The sequence below is a fragment of the Muntiacus reevesi genome, chromosome 17 (assembly GCF_963930625.1).
Source record: "Muntiacus reevesi chromosome 17, mMunRee1.1, whole genome shotgun sequence".
Lineage (NCBI taxonomy): Eukaryota > Metazoa > Chordata > Mammalia > Artiodactyla > Cervidae > Muntiacus > Muntiacus reevesi.
The window spans coordinates 24218011-24234815 of NC_089265.1; the positions used below are offsets into that span (position 1 = coordinate 24218011).

At 38.4% G+C, this 16805-nt stretch overlaps 1 protein-coding gene across 3 annotated transcripts in view; it reads right to left on the bottom strand.

Annotated features, from left to right (window-relative positions):
* The window catches only part of ADAMTSL1 (ADAMTS like 1), a 479825-nt gene that overhangs the window by 300481 nt on the left and 162539 nt on the right, over positions 1 to 16805 (bottom strand). For all 3 annotated transcript variants that reach the window (XM_065908168.1, XM_065908169.1, XM_065908167.1), the window contains one exon: positions 1107 to 1233. In XM_065908168.1, the coding sequence (XP_065764240.1) occupies positions 1107 to 1233 (127 nt within the window). The remainder of the gene's footprint in view (positions 1 to 1106; positions 1234 to 16805) is intronic.

The following is a 16805-nucleotide window of genomic DNA, read 5'->3' on the forward strand; positions in this document are numbered from 1 at the left end:
ATAAACCTATGGCTGATTCATGTTGATGTTTGGTAGAAACCAACACAATACGGTAAATCAATCAACCTTCAATTAAAAATAAATAAATGTTAACAAGTGCACGGTCTTGAGTACAAGGGTTGTTTTATTTCTCTCTCTATCTGCTGCAGTGCCTAGAACAGTGAGTCACAGAGGATCATGTATGGTAAAATGATCTAGCTTGCTGGGTGAGTCTGTTGTTGGGTCAAGTATCTCGAGAACATATACCATCTACTCTAGGAGGACCCAGCTGGGCAGGCACTTAAAGTACCTCACCATGATCCATCTAACTGCTTTACAAATGCTCCGGAAACAGCAGAGTTTTGGACAATCAAGAGGAACAAATAAGTGCTTAAGCTCTGGAATCAGACTCTGGGCTGACTTCTTGGCTCTGATACTTCATAGCTGTGGAACTCTGAGCAAGTCAGGTAATCTGTCTAAGCCTCAGTTATCTCATTCATAACATGGGGATAAACAGTACCTTGCTACAAAGTTGTTATAAGGATTAAATAAGATGATCATATAAAGTTCCAGGCACATACACATATAGCAGGCACACATGTATTCAGCTGCTACAGAGAGATTAGGACACAACAGTCTATAACTGGCTTCACATAATCACTGCCTAATATCCATTCTGGAGACACGTGTGATCAGCACTGATCCAAGGTCACTTTGTCAGTGAAGACCATGTGATTTCACAGTGGCAGGAGAGCAATTGTTCTAATCTGCCCACTCTCTCTGCTATTCCGCCAGGCTATGAATCAGTGAGGGGTCAGGATGTAGCCTGTCCTCATGCTGGATAGCAAAGCTCATGCTTTCTTGTTGAGTATATCTAGATCTATGCCTAATTTCCTCCTAATGTGCCTCTAAAGCAAAGATTTCCTCTGTGGGATTGCAGTGGGTGACCTGACTTGTCTTACCTAAACTAATCCACAAAGAAAGAATCTAACTCTCTTCCCACAGGGTTTTCATATTTGGCTTCATTTGGTTGGAGATGTCATTCCCTAATTGCTGCAGGAAGCTAAGCCAGGGGACTACAACAAATCAGAAGGCCCAGAGATGGCCCCATCTCTGCAGTGTCTTACGTTTGGTTGCGGTGAGCTGGGATTTATACTGCCCGCGGACCAGCCTGCAGGTGGACCCATCTCCGTTGCAGACTCCACAGTTATCCTCCTTGATGGTGCTTCCCAGCTGGTGATCACAGCCAACAATCTAACAAAAAAGAGAGATGTGTAATTTAATCCGGTGACTACTACTAAAGGGATGCAGGGTGAGGTGCATCAACATTCAGTCAGCCTCCTTCATCCTTGAGATGAAGATAAAGATGAGATGAAGATCCATTCCGATGACAGGAACCAAACTAGAATTTGAATCAGGCTAATAAGGCAAAAATGTAGCATGGGTAAAGACATTTTCATAGTTCAAATATACTGAAATATACAAAGAGAAAGAAGGATGGGAGGGACAGAGGTGAAAGGGAGGGAGGGAGGGATGGTGGGTGGGAGGAAGAAGAGAAGCAGAGGCAGAGAGGAAGACCCTGAACTACTAATATTATAGAACCTCAATTCCAAAATAGTTTCCACTTTCAGTAAATATGCTTCACCCAAATCATAAAAAATGCAACTGTGAGATAACTGTAGCAGGAAAAATGTTGTGAATAATCTCTATGTTAGTCTATAAGTTCCTTAGAATGTAAGATGCACAGAGGTGGGGTTCTGTATCTTGGCTTCATTGAGGTTTTCCAAGCAACTAGAACAGTGCTTGGCAAATTACAGGACTTCAATAAGTGTTTGCTAACTGATAATTAAACATACTCCCTTTTCTAGCTAGCACTTCAACCAAGAAAACAGAAACAGAAGCACAGAATCAGCCGACAGAAACAAGGCTGGCGTGCATGCGTGTGGTGGAAGACGAGGGTTGACCCAAAGGGTAGCAGAGATAGCCCACAGTGAGTGCCTGCTGTTGCCTGGCCCTGTCCTGCATCAGGCACAAGACACACATCTCATTCATTCTCAAGACAATCATGTAAGGTATCCCTGTTTTATAGGTGAGGTCATGAATCTTACCAAGGTCACTCAGCTAATAAGAAGCCGAATTCTAAATGCATCTAATGAAACATTTGTGCTTTGTCCAAATCAGGCTTAACAAAGTCAGAAGTCTTCATCACTTATGTGGGCAAACTCATTTGTATCCTTAATCTTTTCTTTGCAATGTTCAAGTTAAAAAAAATTCAAATCCAAACTAAACTACAGCAGTTATATCTCGACAGTTCTAGTGAAATCTAACATCAAAAGACTTACCCTACTCCTAAACTACTTCAACTATTGTCATGGGCAAAATAAGATAAGAACTGTAGAGACATTTGAAGGAGCTTATCTCCACAGTGTCCCCACAGTCCATCCTGTCTTTCCAAAGTTTGGTTGTTAGCATGAACTTTCTTTGAGGATTGATTTTTATTTTTTTGTACCTCCAACTAACAATTGCAAACATATGTTTAGGCAAAGGCTTGAAAAGCACAACAATGTAATACTGTGCTGTCTACGTGATTCATTTTAAAAATGTAGTTATGTGTACCTCTTCCCTAAAATCATACAGACATCTTTAAAAATAGATAATAAAACAACAACTCCTTCAGTAATTCTATCAGTTTTGAAATGTAAAGATGTCAGGAAAATGCAGTGCCCAGTTCTTAAGTGGGGAGTGAAGGAGTTGTTCACTGTGGTCAAGCTGCAATTTGCCTCAATATGTTCAGAAGCTACAGTGAGGCCATTTCAGAATTTATGCCAGTTTCATCCGTGTAAAGCCCAGCATGTAAAGACCAGCTTAAGACTTCTTTGATGTGCTTTCCTATAAATGCAGTGAAATTATTTTCAAAATTCTTATCTGTAAATGAACCCACATAGGAGTGGAGCAACTCTGCCTTGATTCTTATATTTCAGGTACAGTGTGAAATGGAGTGCAGAAGTAACTTATTTACAAAGACATAAAAATTATTCAACCATTCAGCCAATAGTGATTGAAGTTCTGTTTTGAGCCAGGCACTGTTCTGGGAGCAAAACCCAATGGTGAGTTCAAGGACATATGGATCCACCCTCATGGGACTGCCTACATCACTTTAGTGATGGAGGCAGATACTACGCAAATCAACACACAATGCAGAATGTAAATGCAGAGTGATAATTATGATGAAATCTATAAGACACAGATAATAGGATACTATGAGAGCATAAATTATGGATAACTTGATCTGTTTAGAAAGGCCAGAGTAGAAATTCTCTGGCAGTCCAGTGGTTAGGACACAGGTTTTCAAGGCCATGGACCTGGATTCAATCCTGGCTGGGGAAGTAAGATCCTATAAGCTCCACAAAAACAAAAACAGAACAAGGAAACAAAGGCTAGAGAAGATTTTCCTGAGTAAGTCTTTTGATCTGAGAACTGAATGAGTCAGAGTTAACTAGACAAAGGGGAGGTGTTGCCATAAGGCTTACTGCACTTTTTCATTATGCCTACATACTAGCTAAATAAAAAATATGCAAAAATCAAAGTTGGCCAAAAAAAAAAAAAAAAATCAAGACTGGATTTGACACCTAAAGCAAAGACAACAGAAATAAAAATAAACAAGGGGGGGCTACATCAAACTAAAAATTTTATGCACAGCAAAGGAAGCAATTAACAGAATGAAAAGGTAACCCCCCATTGAATGGGAGAAAATAACTGTAAATCATGTATCTGATAAAGGGTTAATATCAAGAATATAAAAGAACTCATGCAACTCAACAGAGAATAAACCAACCAACCAAATGAAGAAATGAACAGAGGATCTGAATAGGCAGTTTTCCAAAGAAGATATCTAGGTGTGCAAAAAACACATGAAACGATGCTCAACAATATTCGCATAGCAAGGGCAAAATAAGATATCATCTCATACCTATCAAAAATACAATAAATAAGTCTTGGGGAGGAAAAGGGAACCTTCATGCACTGTTGGTGAGAATGTAAATTCTTGTAGCCCCTATGGAAAACAGCATGGAGGTTCCTCAAAAAATTAAAAATAGTTCTATCATATGAACCAGTAATTTCACTTCTGGATATTTATCCAAAAGCAACAAAATTGCTGTCTTGAAAAGATATCTGCATCCTGTTTTTCATCACAGCATATACAACAGCCAAGACATGAAGCTAATCTAAGTGCCTGTTGACAGATGAATGGATATCTACCTGAAAAGAAGGAAATCTGTTATTTGCAATAATATGAATGGACCTTGAGGGCATTACCTTAAATAAGGCAGACAGAGAAAGGCAGTATCATATGACCTCATGTATACATGGGATCCAAAAACAAACAAATGAAGAAGCAACTCATAGATATGGAGGCTAGATTGGGAGTTGCCAGTGGTGGAGGTTGAGGCTAGGTGAAATGGGTGAAGGTGATCAAAAGGTACAAACTTCTAGATATAAAATAATAAGTCATAGGGATGCAATGTACAGTATGATGACTATAATTAATAATATTGTATCGTATATTTGAAAGCTTCTAAGAGACTCAATCTTAAAAGTTCTCATCATAAGAAAAAATGCTTATAACTATGTGTGGTGATGGATATTAACTTATTGTAGTGAACATTTATCAGTATATACAAATATTTTGTATTTTGTATGCCTAAAATTAATATAATATTATGTCAGTTATATCTCAAAAGATATCAGAAGACTACAGTACATGATTGCCTTAGTAGGGTTGAATCCTTTGAGAAAATATGGTAACCTTAATTTATGTAGTAATCAAAGGATCATTGACCCTAGTGTTCTTGTTTGGGGTTGACGAGAGACAATCTTAACCTTATAAGATACTCAGCTCTGTGGAAGATCAGTGGGCATGGGAACTTAAATTCTCAGGTATCTCAAACCTAAGGAGGTGTACTCAAAGAAATTTCAGGTTTCTCAAAGGATTTACTTTCTCTGGAGAATTTTTAATGAGATTTGATATCTCTAAAGGAGCCAGAATGGAGATAATCATGAAAATCTCTCTCTAATACTAAAGATTTCTTTTGGTTCCACAGTCATTTTAAGAAAAGAATAATCCAGCTTCATTGATCCAAAGTAACAGTCATATTAGGAATAGCTAAATAGAAGGTGACATATTTAAGGGTAACTTGGCCAGACCACAAACTTAGTGTTCCCAGTGTGGGTTTATGGACCCTATGATATGAACCAAGTCAGTTCTAACTGGTCTTTGTTTAACTTCAGAATTGAAAAGACAAACATCTCTCTGACACAATAGTATATTTTTTTTCTTTCTGTAGCAGTTCCTTTTTAAGATGCCAAAGTATTCTAACTCAATTATTTTTAAGATGTGGAATACTTTATCATCAGATAAAATGTTCTTATTTTGATCCAAGAGGAAAATTAATTGCAGTTGCATCAGGAAAATCATTGTGGACATAGCTCAATCTGTTGATCCTGAGTAACTGTTAATTAAAAGTTAGTTAAACTATTATGACATAAACCAACACAACATTGTAAAGCAATTTTCCTTCAATTAAAAAATAAATTTTAAAAGGTGCTATCATTAATAATAGAGATAAAATAAACAGAAATACAGGAAAAGGCTCAGTTGGCAGAAATAATGCCAGACTTCTCCGTGCCTTTGCATACACTGTTGTTTCTGCCTGGCATGCTCTCCAAATTCTCCATTTGGCAAATTCCTATTCATCCTTCAAATCCCAAATTAGCTGTCTCCTCCTCAAAAAGGCCTTTTGCAGATTCCAGAGTTAAGGACCTTAATGGTCTATGATTCCTCAGCCTTTTGTTCATAATTCCATGGGCTTCCCTGGTGGCTCAGCGGTAAAAAAATTGGCCTGCAATGCAGGAGATGTGTGAAATTTCATCCCTGGGTTGGGAAGATCCCCTGGAGGAGGAAATGGCTACCTACTCCAGTATTCTTGCTTGGAGAATCCCATGGACAGAGAAGCCTGGTGGGCTACAGTCCATGGGGTCACAAACAGCCAGACACCACTGAGCAATTGAGCATACACACACAGATACCCAACTCAAAGAATACATTTCTTATTGGCTATATCACCAAGTTGCAACTAGTGAAATAAAAGTGAGAATGTTATATGGAACTTCTGGAAAGGCTGCCTTACAAGAAGCTGACTTAGTTGGAGAGGGACCCTTCTGCCTGCCTGCCTTTCTGCCTTTCACTTTCTTGAAAAATGAGACAGCCTTGAGAATGGAAGGATGGCAGAGCAGAGAGAAAGCAAGCACCCAGTTATGGAATCCCACCCTGGACAGATTATGTTTTGACTTGTATTTTTTTTTCTTTTTCTTTTGGTGAGAGAGTAAATACTTTATGAGTTTAAGCCATTATTATTTGGGGGTTTCTTTTATATATTCTCAGTTCAAACAACTGTATAACATTTTAAGTTTAATCTATTAACACATCTGTTTCCATAGCAGATCATGTGCTGAGAGCCCCTATTTTATTATCTTTCTTTCTCTGCTGGTTAGCACAACGTTTGGCATTTGTGATGCACAATAAATGTCAGTGAATCAATGAAACACACAGCATCAAACATAATGGTTTGCTCATAATTCCTGTGTAGGTTACAGATGAGCAACCTTAGACTGCAGTCACTGATGACATACATGTATACAAAAATGTATATATATGTATGTGTGTTATATATCTGTGTATACAGAGAAACAGACATACTATAAATGACAACTAGAAGCTAAATCTTAACCTCTGTCCTGATGCATGAACAAGAATTACTGTGAAGGACTAGTACTTTTAAGAGACTCCTGTGCACCTACACTCATTATTAATGAGACGTCATGGAAGGCAATGTTCAGGTCACTGAGTTCCCAAACCCACCCCATTCTGGACAAAATATTAAAGTGAGATAATGGCCACTCATAACTTTGGGCAACTGCATGGAATATCTTGTTAAGGGTGAAAAACTGAGTATTTTGGCCTAATTTAGCTTGTTGATAATTCTGCTACTAGGTGTCAGCTTCATGGTCTAACTTCCTCCCCATTCAAAATGATTGATTAGTTTTGCTTTAACAAAAGAAACAAAACTTTTGTACCAGGTGATATAAAAAGCAAGAAGCTTACAGATGTGTTTGTTGTTTAGACATCATCGTCACCTCTTGTTTGTCTGTCTTGAATGCTTGCTTTTTGTATATACTTGTGTAAACATGGGCTTCCCTGGTGGCTCAGATGGTAAAGAATCTGCCTGCAAGGCAAGAGACTTGGATTCTGTCCCTGGGTTGGGAAGATCCCCTGGAGAAGGGAATGGCTACCCACTCCAGTATTCTTGCCTGGAGAATCCCATGGACAGAGCAGCCTGGTGGGCTACAGTCCATGGGATCACACAGATTTGGACATGACTGAGTGACTGACACTGCCTATACATGCGTGAAGACAGACAGTTCTTCGTCTCTTGAGGGGAACACATACATTTAACATTGTTGGTTTTTCTTCATTTTTTTTTCTTTCAGGATTTACTACAGAGAGGGGATAAAACCCTTCCTGAACAAAAAATGAGAACTGTAATACCTAGTCCAAGTTGGCAACCAGACTTTGAGCATGACATGCAGATTTTAGGCATCAGGCCTGCAGTATGTGGTGACAGTATGCTTCTTTGCTCACCTCACATAGCTGATAGCAAGTGAACAGGCAGAACACAAGCCTGAAATTCTCTAGACACCGAAATATGTATAATAAAATGTCTTCACTAGGAGCCACAAGAGAAAGCGAGATCACGGCATGGATAATTTGGAGAATGTAAATAAACACAGTCCATAAGCAGATACCATTCCTCAGAACGACATGCTCTGATGGGTTCATACTGGCCCCATTTCAAATGGTTTCCCGTAAGGGCCTCAACTTCTAGCATCAAATACTGAGCCAGTGATGTCAAGCTTTTCTTGATCCAACACCATGAGGTAAGAAATTTTTAAATCCCTTTATTTTCAGCACTGGGAAAGACAAATATGGAAAATGAAACTCTGCAAATCTGATCACAGCTGCTCTTATTTATAATTATTTAATTCGGATAGACCTTTAGGGGAGAAGAGTATGCTTTACATATAACTCATTTACTATCTATCTATGTCAATAGGGAAAATAGTAGATCTCCAACCTAGCCTTTAAAAGATTTAGACATTGGCTTATGCTTTAGCTTTTTATAAAATGTTATAGCACACACACACGCACACACACACACACTCACACATATATGATACAACACAATAAAATTTAAAACAAAAAGAGAAAATAGGGCAAAGGTAAAAATAAGGGTCAAAAAGCCAGAGATAAATTTGCATTGATGTATGGCAGATATCACCACAAATTTGTAAAGCAATTATCCTCTAATAATAATAAAAAAGCCAGAAACGAGAACCACATAAATGCACATTGTTAAGTCCTATACACTTTCTAGATAGGGGTCATGGGTCTGAATGTGACCTTCCTAGAAAAGAGGAAAACATGAGCAGTTACAAGGGTTATAGCATCTACTGGATCTTTTAGAAAATGTGTAGGATAATATGCTATTTATAGTGGACTCAATAAATATTTGTGTAATGAATGAATGACAAATTGGTATAGGAAAATCATAATAACTCAAAGTACTGAAACCCTAGATACGTATCTGCTGTGAATTTTCTGAAAGGCAATGTCATGTAACAATGTCCCAAGAACATCTGAGCAGATAAATAAAAGAAGTTTCATAAAATTGTTTTTTCAGTAACCACTGATGAACCCTAATGTCAGGGAACGTTTGTTAAAAGCAAATCCTAAGAAACAAAAACAAATCATCCAGGTATAGAGCACTGTGATGGTCGACTTAATCTAAGGATGGACTTCACAGCACCTAGAGTGGGGCCTGTAAAACATGGCACATGTGCAGCTATTTGTCCCGCAGGGTCCATGGCAGATACTGCTAAGCAGCTGCAGTGCTCTTTGCTACTTATATGTGGCCCATGATCCTCTATGATACTGTGATCTAGAAGCCAAATTCATTAGACTGCGGCTGTCTTGCAAGATGACCAAATCAATTTACTCTTCCAGAATTAGAGAAATGAATTGGCTATCTTTTCAATAATCTCCACAAGTATTTCTCTTATGATGAACATTTTCTGAAGATATGAATGATTTCAAGTACAGATTTTAATGCTGAGGTTCAGGAAAAATAACTTCCCTAAGTTTACATGGCTGGTGGTAACTAACAAAACCAAAATTCCAAGTTTGGATTACTGATTATAAGTTATACTAGGATGCCAATGAACCATGGAAAGATACACTCACTAGTCAGTATTTAAAATGGCAGTGGTGATAACAAGGTTGGACATTCACTCACCAAGATCATTGCCTCCAGAGCCAGACTTATGTGTAGGGGTGAATGGAAGGCTTCATCTGTAATATGACTTGGCAGCATATTTAGGGAGTAAATGGGAACCACTTATAATCTACACTTGTGTTCCACACCTCTCCAATACAAGAAAACAGCATCTCTGGTCATTCATGAAGATGCTAATAGTGGTCCATAAGCTATATGGTTAATATTTCCAAAAGCCTAATGGAAATAACTTTACCTGAAACAAAACCACATAAGGTCCTCCAAACCTCAATCATCTCATCATGCAAATAAACTAAATCCTGATGATCTTTATTGTTCTTATTTTAACATTTTACTTAGGTCTTTAAGGCATAAAACGTAAAAACATATTATTGCTTAATACATGCAGTCTTTTGAGTTGTTGGAAACTTATAAAACCAGGGCCCATATGAAAAAAATAATAAAGGACCCTTTTGTGTCAAAAAGTTGGGAAACATTGGTATAGCCCTTTGTTTGTTGTTCAAATGCCCTTGGGAGGAGTAACACATGAAGTTGTTGATTGTGCTTAAATTAAACCAAATCAACTGAACATAAGGCATTATGCTGGCTATTATGATGCTGTGGGGAATATACATAAGTAATAGGCATGGTCCCAATCTAGGGTGAATGGGTTTAATCAGATCATTTCCTCAAAACAGGTGAGAGCATCAAGAGAATGAGAATACTGAGACAACGAGAACACTGAGGTCAGAGGGGTGTGGAGGAGGAGGGAGAGAGAAGGGAAAGTCACTTAAGGAAGGTAAAGAAAACGAGTGTGTGGCAAACACTTGCTATATTTAATACCACATATATTAATATAGTCTCATTTAATTATTTTTTTAAATTAAGATATAATTGATATTAATGTTACATTCATTTCAGGTGTACATCATACTGATTTGCTGTTTGTGTATACTGCAAAATGATTTCCATGAGTCTAGTTAACATTCCTTAATTCTTACAGTATCCTTTAAAATTAACTAACTTTATGTCTATTTTACAAAAGTAAAACTGGACTTAGAAATATTCAACCATTTGCCCAAGATTGCATTACTTAGAACTGGTGTTGCCAAAGTTGAATCAATGAGTGACCCCTCTGTTCTATGATGTATAATGTTCTTTTTAGGGGTTAGAATGGCACTGAAGAGACAGAAAAAATGAGGAGGAATGTGTTTCCTTCAGCCACAACCTTATCGCCAAAAGCAACACCAACCATTGTAAACACTAAAATGTATGCACCAGGCAAAAAAGTACAATTTAATATTAATATCTTAGAAAGTATATATTTAATGAGCAGAATCTCTCTCTCTTTTTTTTTTTTTTTTTTTTTGAGAGAGCAACTGCTGCTGCTGCTGCTGCTAAGTCACTTCAGTCGTGTTTGACTCTGTGTGACCCCATAGACGGCAGCCCACCAGGCTCCCCTGTCCCTGGGATTCTCCAGGCAAGAACACTGGAGTGGGTTGCCGTTTCCTTCTCCAATGTATGAAAGTGTAAAGTGAAAGTGAAGTCACTCAGTCATGTCTGACTCTTAGTGACCCCATGGACTGCAGCCTACCAGGCTCCTCCATCCATGGGATTTCCCAGGCAAGAGTACTGGAGTGGGGTGCCATTGCCTTCTCCGGAGAGAGCAACTGAATTGATTTTTAAAAATTCGTTGCTTTTGTTCGATACACACATGCTATTGGGAAATACTGGTAAATACAAGCTAAACGGATAAGGCATAACTCTCCTACACTCTAATACACCACAATCTGGAAAAAGTTTATGTGAAGGCATTAACTCTTTATCCTCCAAGCAAAGATTTCCCAATGGGAATCTCCCCAAACATGGCACTCTTCTCTGGGGTTTACCAGCCATTTCTGGGACTTCTCAATTTCTTCCTGGACTCACAAGAGTCCTTACAATGGCCTGCAAGGTTCTGTGTCAACATACAGGTGGCCAACAAGCACATGAAAAGATACTTATCATCACTGATAATTAGAGACGTGCAAATCAAAACTACAGTGACATACCACCTCACACTAGTCAGAATGGCCATCATGAAAAATGTGTACAAAGAAAGGCTGGAGAAGGTGTGGAGAAAAGGGAACCCTCCTCTGCTGTGGGTGGGAATATAAATTGATACAGTCACTATGGAGACAGTATCGGGGGTTCTTCAAAAACTAAAAACAGACTTACCATATGATACAGAAATCCCACTCCTGGGCATATACCCAGACAAAACAATAATTCAAAAAGATACATGTACTCCTGTGTTCACAGCAGCATTATTTATAATAGCCAAGACAGAGAGACAACCTAAATGTCCACAGACAGATGAATGGATAAAAATGTGGTACGTATACACAAGGGAATATTACTCAGCCATAATAAAGAGCAGGGGAAGACAGAGGATGAAATGGTTGGATGGCATCACTGACTCAATGGATATGTGTTTGAGCAAACTTGAGGACGCTGTGAAAGACAGGGAAGCCTGGCACGCTGCAGTCCATGGGGTTACAAAGAGTTGGACATGACTGAATGACTGAACAACAAATAAAAAATGAATGCAGTCATGCCACTTGTAACAACATGGATGGACTTACAGATTATGATACTAAGCAAAAAAAGACAAATATCATATGATACCACTTATATGTGCAACCTAAAATAGGACACAGTTGAACCTATCTACGAAACAGAAGAAGACTCAATGGCATAGAGAACAGACTTGTGGTTGCCAGTGGGGAGGGTGAGTAGGGGAGAAAAGGAATGGGAGTTTGGGGTTAGTAGATGCAATTAGTATATATACGAGGGATAAATAACAAAGTCATACTATATAGCACAGGGAACTGTATTCAACATCCTGTGATCAATCACAACAGAAAAGAATACGAAGAATATTTAAATATATATGTGCATAACTGAATCACTTTGCTATGCAACAGAAATTAATACAACATTGTAAATCAACTACACTTCAAATAAAAATAAAGTCCTGTATCATCTGAGTTGGGCTTCCTTGGTAGCTCAGTGGTAAAGAATCTGCATGCCAATGCAGCAGATGCAGGAGGTATGGGTTTGATCCCTAGGTTGGGAAGATACCCTGGAGAAGGAAATGGCAACCTGTTCCACTACTCTAGTCTGGGAAATCCCATGGACAGAGAAGCCTGGTGGGCTATAGTCCAAAGAGTCAGACATGACTGAAGCAATGAAACAATAACAAAATCATCTGAGTTACCTCTCTGACCTCATCTCTCTCTGTCTCTTTAGCCCTGCTGGTCTTCAAACACTGTAAGCACTTTCTCAGCTTAGGGGAGCACTGGTTGTTGCCTGTGACTGGAACATTCTTCCAAGAACAGCTGTCTTGCCATCGTTAAGTCTTTACTGGAAACTCTCACCTTCTCAATAATGCCTACCCTGGCCAGACTATTTTAACCTTTGTCTCCCGCCCGACCCACGTTCTCGTACCCTATCCCATTTTTGTTTCTATTTATTCTATGGCATTTATAATTATGGCACAATATAATTTACTTATTTATAATAAGTGTATTGCTTATTTTCTATCTCCTACTAGAATGTAACACCACAAGGTCATAGTGTCTAATGATATAATAAGCCACTAATACAATTTATTGAGCAAATGAATTCAGTATATAGGCAAGGCCATAGGCTATGGGCATAGATTGTGGTTTCAGAAAACTTTCCTCTTCATCTTAACCTGGAATATAAGAACAGCTTCCATCACTTATATTCTCTGCCACTATTTACAAAGACCAAAAAGAGCTCTCGGTCAAAAAGCAAAAGATCTCTATGGATGCATCATTTTACAGTGCCATATATGTGAGTTTAATTTCCACTTGTCACTGTACCTGCTTTGTTCTCATCCACTATTCCGGAATGGCCTTGAGCTGTGAATGCTTATTATTTTTGAGTGAGTCTTCCTCTGACCGTTTTCCATTGGGCACAGTGCTCTGGGCTTCACGCCCTCACTCTGACACCAACTCTGGACCTGGAAGCTCACTTCGTACTTGATCTCCGCAGTGTCTGATTCTTGACTCTTCCAGAGGGACGTGAGCTTGCATAGCCCCCGGCCTGACCCCTGCCATTTCTCTGTGTGAGCTCGAACCCTTTGGCTGCTCGGCTGGCCGGACCAGAGCCACTGTCCTTCTCCACTTCCAACCTATCCACCCCTACCCTCATCAAGGTCCAGACTTCAGCCTCCCCTGCAGTTAAAGTCTGAAGGAGGACGTGGTTTCCTTGGAATGAGATTTGGTGCTCTTTTAAAGAGCAGACAATGAACAGGGCTTCCATGATGGGAAGCAGTTTGGGGGCAAATACTAAATATTCAGTAGTATAACAGAGAGTACATTTCCATTTGTTAACATTCTAGGCTTTTGTTGCATTGAATAACTGAATAAAAGCTTTCTCAACTCAGAAAAAAAAATAAATAAAGAGCAAACCAATACAATGTTGTAAAGTAAAATAAATAAATTAATTTATTAAAAAAAAAATAAAGAGCTGCAATTCTCCCATGCTCCTTAACAGCCTCCTTACCCGCTGGTTCTAGAGATGTTGGGGGATTGCCACTGGTTCTGTGGTACTTTTCTCTTTATATTAAAAAGTAAAAGGAGGGATGTCAATGTGAGAGGTATGAAACAGCTGATAGGAAGGGCAGAGTTGATTAGATTATAAACATTTTTTAAAGTTTTTGCTGTATTGCCTTTCTTAAGATTAAGAATCTGATCCCTCTAATGGCTGGATAAACACGCTGAAAGGGAAAAAAAAAAGAATGACTAAGTCTTATTTCTAATATTTATTAAATTTCCCAGGTGCTACCAGTCTGATTTAACTTTGCTCCTTTCTTATTTATTTTAAGGTCTGGGCCAAATTCTTGTGTAAATTTATGGCTAAAAGAATCTTGGTTTTTTGGTTTTTTTTTTTGCGTGTTGGTTTTTAAAAAAATATTTCTGCATATCTTTTATTTTATTAACAGAATCATGGAACTGGAAGAGATCCTAGGTATTATACTAATCCAATTCTCTATTTCTGCTATTTTTATTTTTTAATTGAAGTATAATTGATTTACAATGTTGTATTAGTTTCAGGTGTAGAGCAAAGTCATTCAGTTATACATATATTAATACATATCTATTCTTCTTCAGATTCTTTTCCCTTATAGGTTATTAAAAATATTGAGGATAGTTTCCTGTGCTATATAGTGGCATATTGTTTTTAGTTAAATGTGTTTGTCTACTAGTCTTCAGCAAAAATCCCAAGAATTAACCTAATGTAGACCTCTGTGTATACAGACACAAGAATTCATTCTCCACACATGGTCAGAGAACTTTTCTTTAGCAGGCTGTCTTCTCCCTCCTCGACTTCCAAAATTAGGGTGTCTGGAGAATGCAAAACAAAATTATACAAAGGCCTGACCTCTGACCCTGCTTCTGTCTCAAAGACTGTGAAGTACCCAAGAGGGAAAGTGTTGAATTTGGCCTCACTTCACATGGCATTAAGTATAATTCTTTGTGAACTGTGGTGACATCATGGTATACTTTGACATCACTGCTCAGACTCCCTTCTGCTGCTAGGCACACAGTATAGAGTTTTTGTTCTAACACAAGAGTCCTTTGTTGAGAAGAAAGGACAGCAGCTGGTCTTCTGCCCTGGCACAAATGTGGATCTTACTGGAATGTGCCTGTTTAGGAAGTGACCACAAAGTAGCCATTCAACTATGATGACTGGTACTCACACATATAGCTCTGGAAACTTTAATAAAAATGTACATCTACAGAGTTCAAAATTCCATCTATGGGCCATAACTCAGCAAAATTCTGCATAAGATAAAGTTCTCATTTATATGTCTGGATATGTTATTTGAAGTCAATATTCCAAAAAGAGTAGCATGCTGGCTATATGTGTGTCAAGGCTGGAGGTAAAGAAAAAGGAATGGTAAGGAGAGATGTATCTGTCTCCCCAAACAGCTCTCCTCCACTGTAACTGCTCAAGTAGCTCAGGTCCCTGGTCAAGAGGGCTTGCATTCCTTGGCCTTCAAATCAATTCCTGGTTACTTCCCAAACATACTACTTTATACGAATTTTAAGTTCTCGGGCAGTGCTATTAGTATTCTCCTTCAAAGATATGTATACATATAGCTGATTCATGCTGTTGTACATCAGACGCTAACATAACACTGTAAAGCAATTATGCTCCAACTAAAAAGATATCCTCAAATGATCAAGTGATACATCTCTTTCTTTCTTCTTTTCCTGTTTTCTCTACTGTGATTTCTATCTCAGGTAAAACCTCAGAAAATTGACCAAAACAGTTGATGCAACAATACCATCTGTAAAATAACTCCACATTTCTGTCCCATGTGACTCTAACACTTATACAAGGTAGAAAAATTTCAGATCAGCTTGAGAAGCTATTAATCTTACAGGAATAAGTCATAGCCCAAAACATTTGGGTGGGATGCAAACTTCTTTAACTGAAAAAAAAAAAAAGTATATAATTTTTAAAATTCTGTCAGAACAAATAGAGCTGAGACATAATCCTTGACTCTACCATGAGCCTTTCAGTTGGTCAAAGTTCTTTTTTCCCTCTGTAAAGGCCAACTAGATCATACTATCCCATCTCAGTCTTTTAGCCAAGCTTTCACTTCCCTAGTCAGTTCGTACCCTTGCAACATCATTACTTAAACCAAGAATCTACACGTTGTACAGCCCTTAACCATGGAAAAGGCAGCATGACCTTGTGGGTGGAACAAATGACTCAACCTGGATGTGATGGTCCATTATCAACTGCTTGTAGATATCACATGTCTTCAGTGTGTGATTCAGTTCTCTCCCGAGGATAATCAGATCTACTTTATATTTTTGTAAGGGTATTTGAAGTGATATCTTATATAAAAAGATGCCAAGCACATAAACCACTCTGATCAATCACCCTGGAATTTTTTAAAAAATTCTATTTTGAAATCTATTTTACAGTCCTCATAATTATAAGACCATATGCCCTAGTCACTTTGGCAGGGTGGGGGGGTGGGTATGAGGTCATTGTGCAAATAGGAGGTATTTGCTCCTACATGTGAAAATGTGTCTAAAGCTGCAAAGGACTCCTTAGTGACTTGAGCACCTGTACTGTTGTTCCACAGCTCCATGTAGCGGGTCAAGTTTGTAGAAGCTCAGATTTATTTCCAAGCCTCTGGGTTTGACAATAGTACATATGAAGTAAGGTCACAATCTTAATACTGGACAGATTCTCCTTTATCAGGCAGAATAGATGGAGCTTCATTGGAGGATGGTTTTTAACTTCCCTCTAGCCTGCTGAAGTAGATGATGAAATAGCCAGCCACAAGCCTGCTTGGCTCTCTAGAAAATGATCTCTCAGAGTTTTAAGGATTCTGTTAGATAT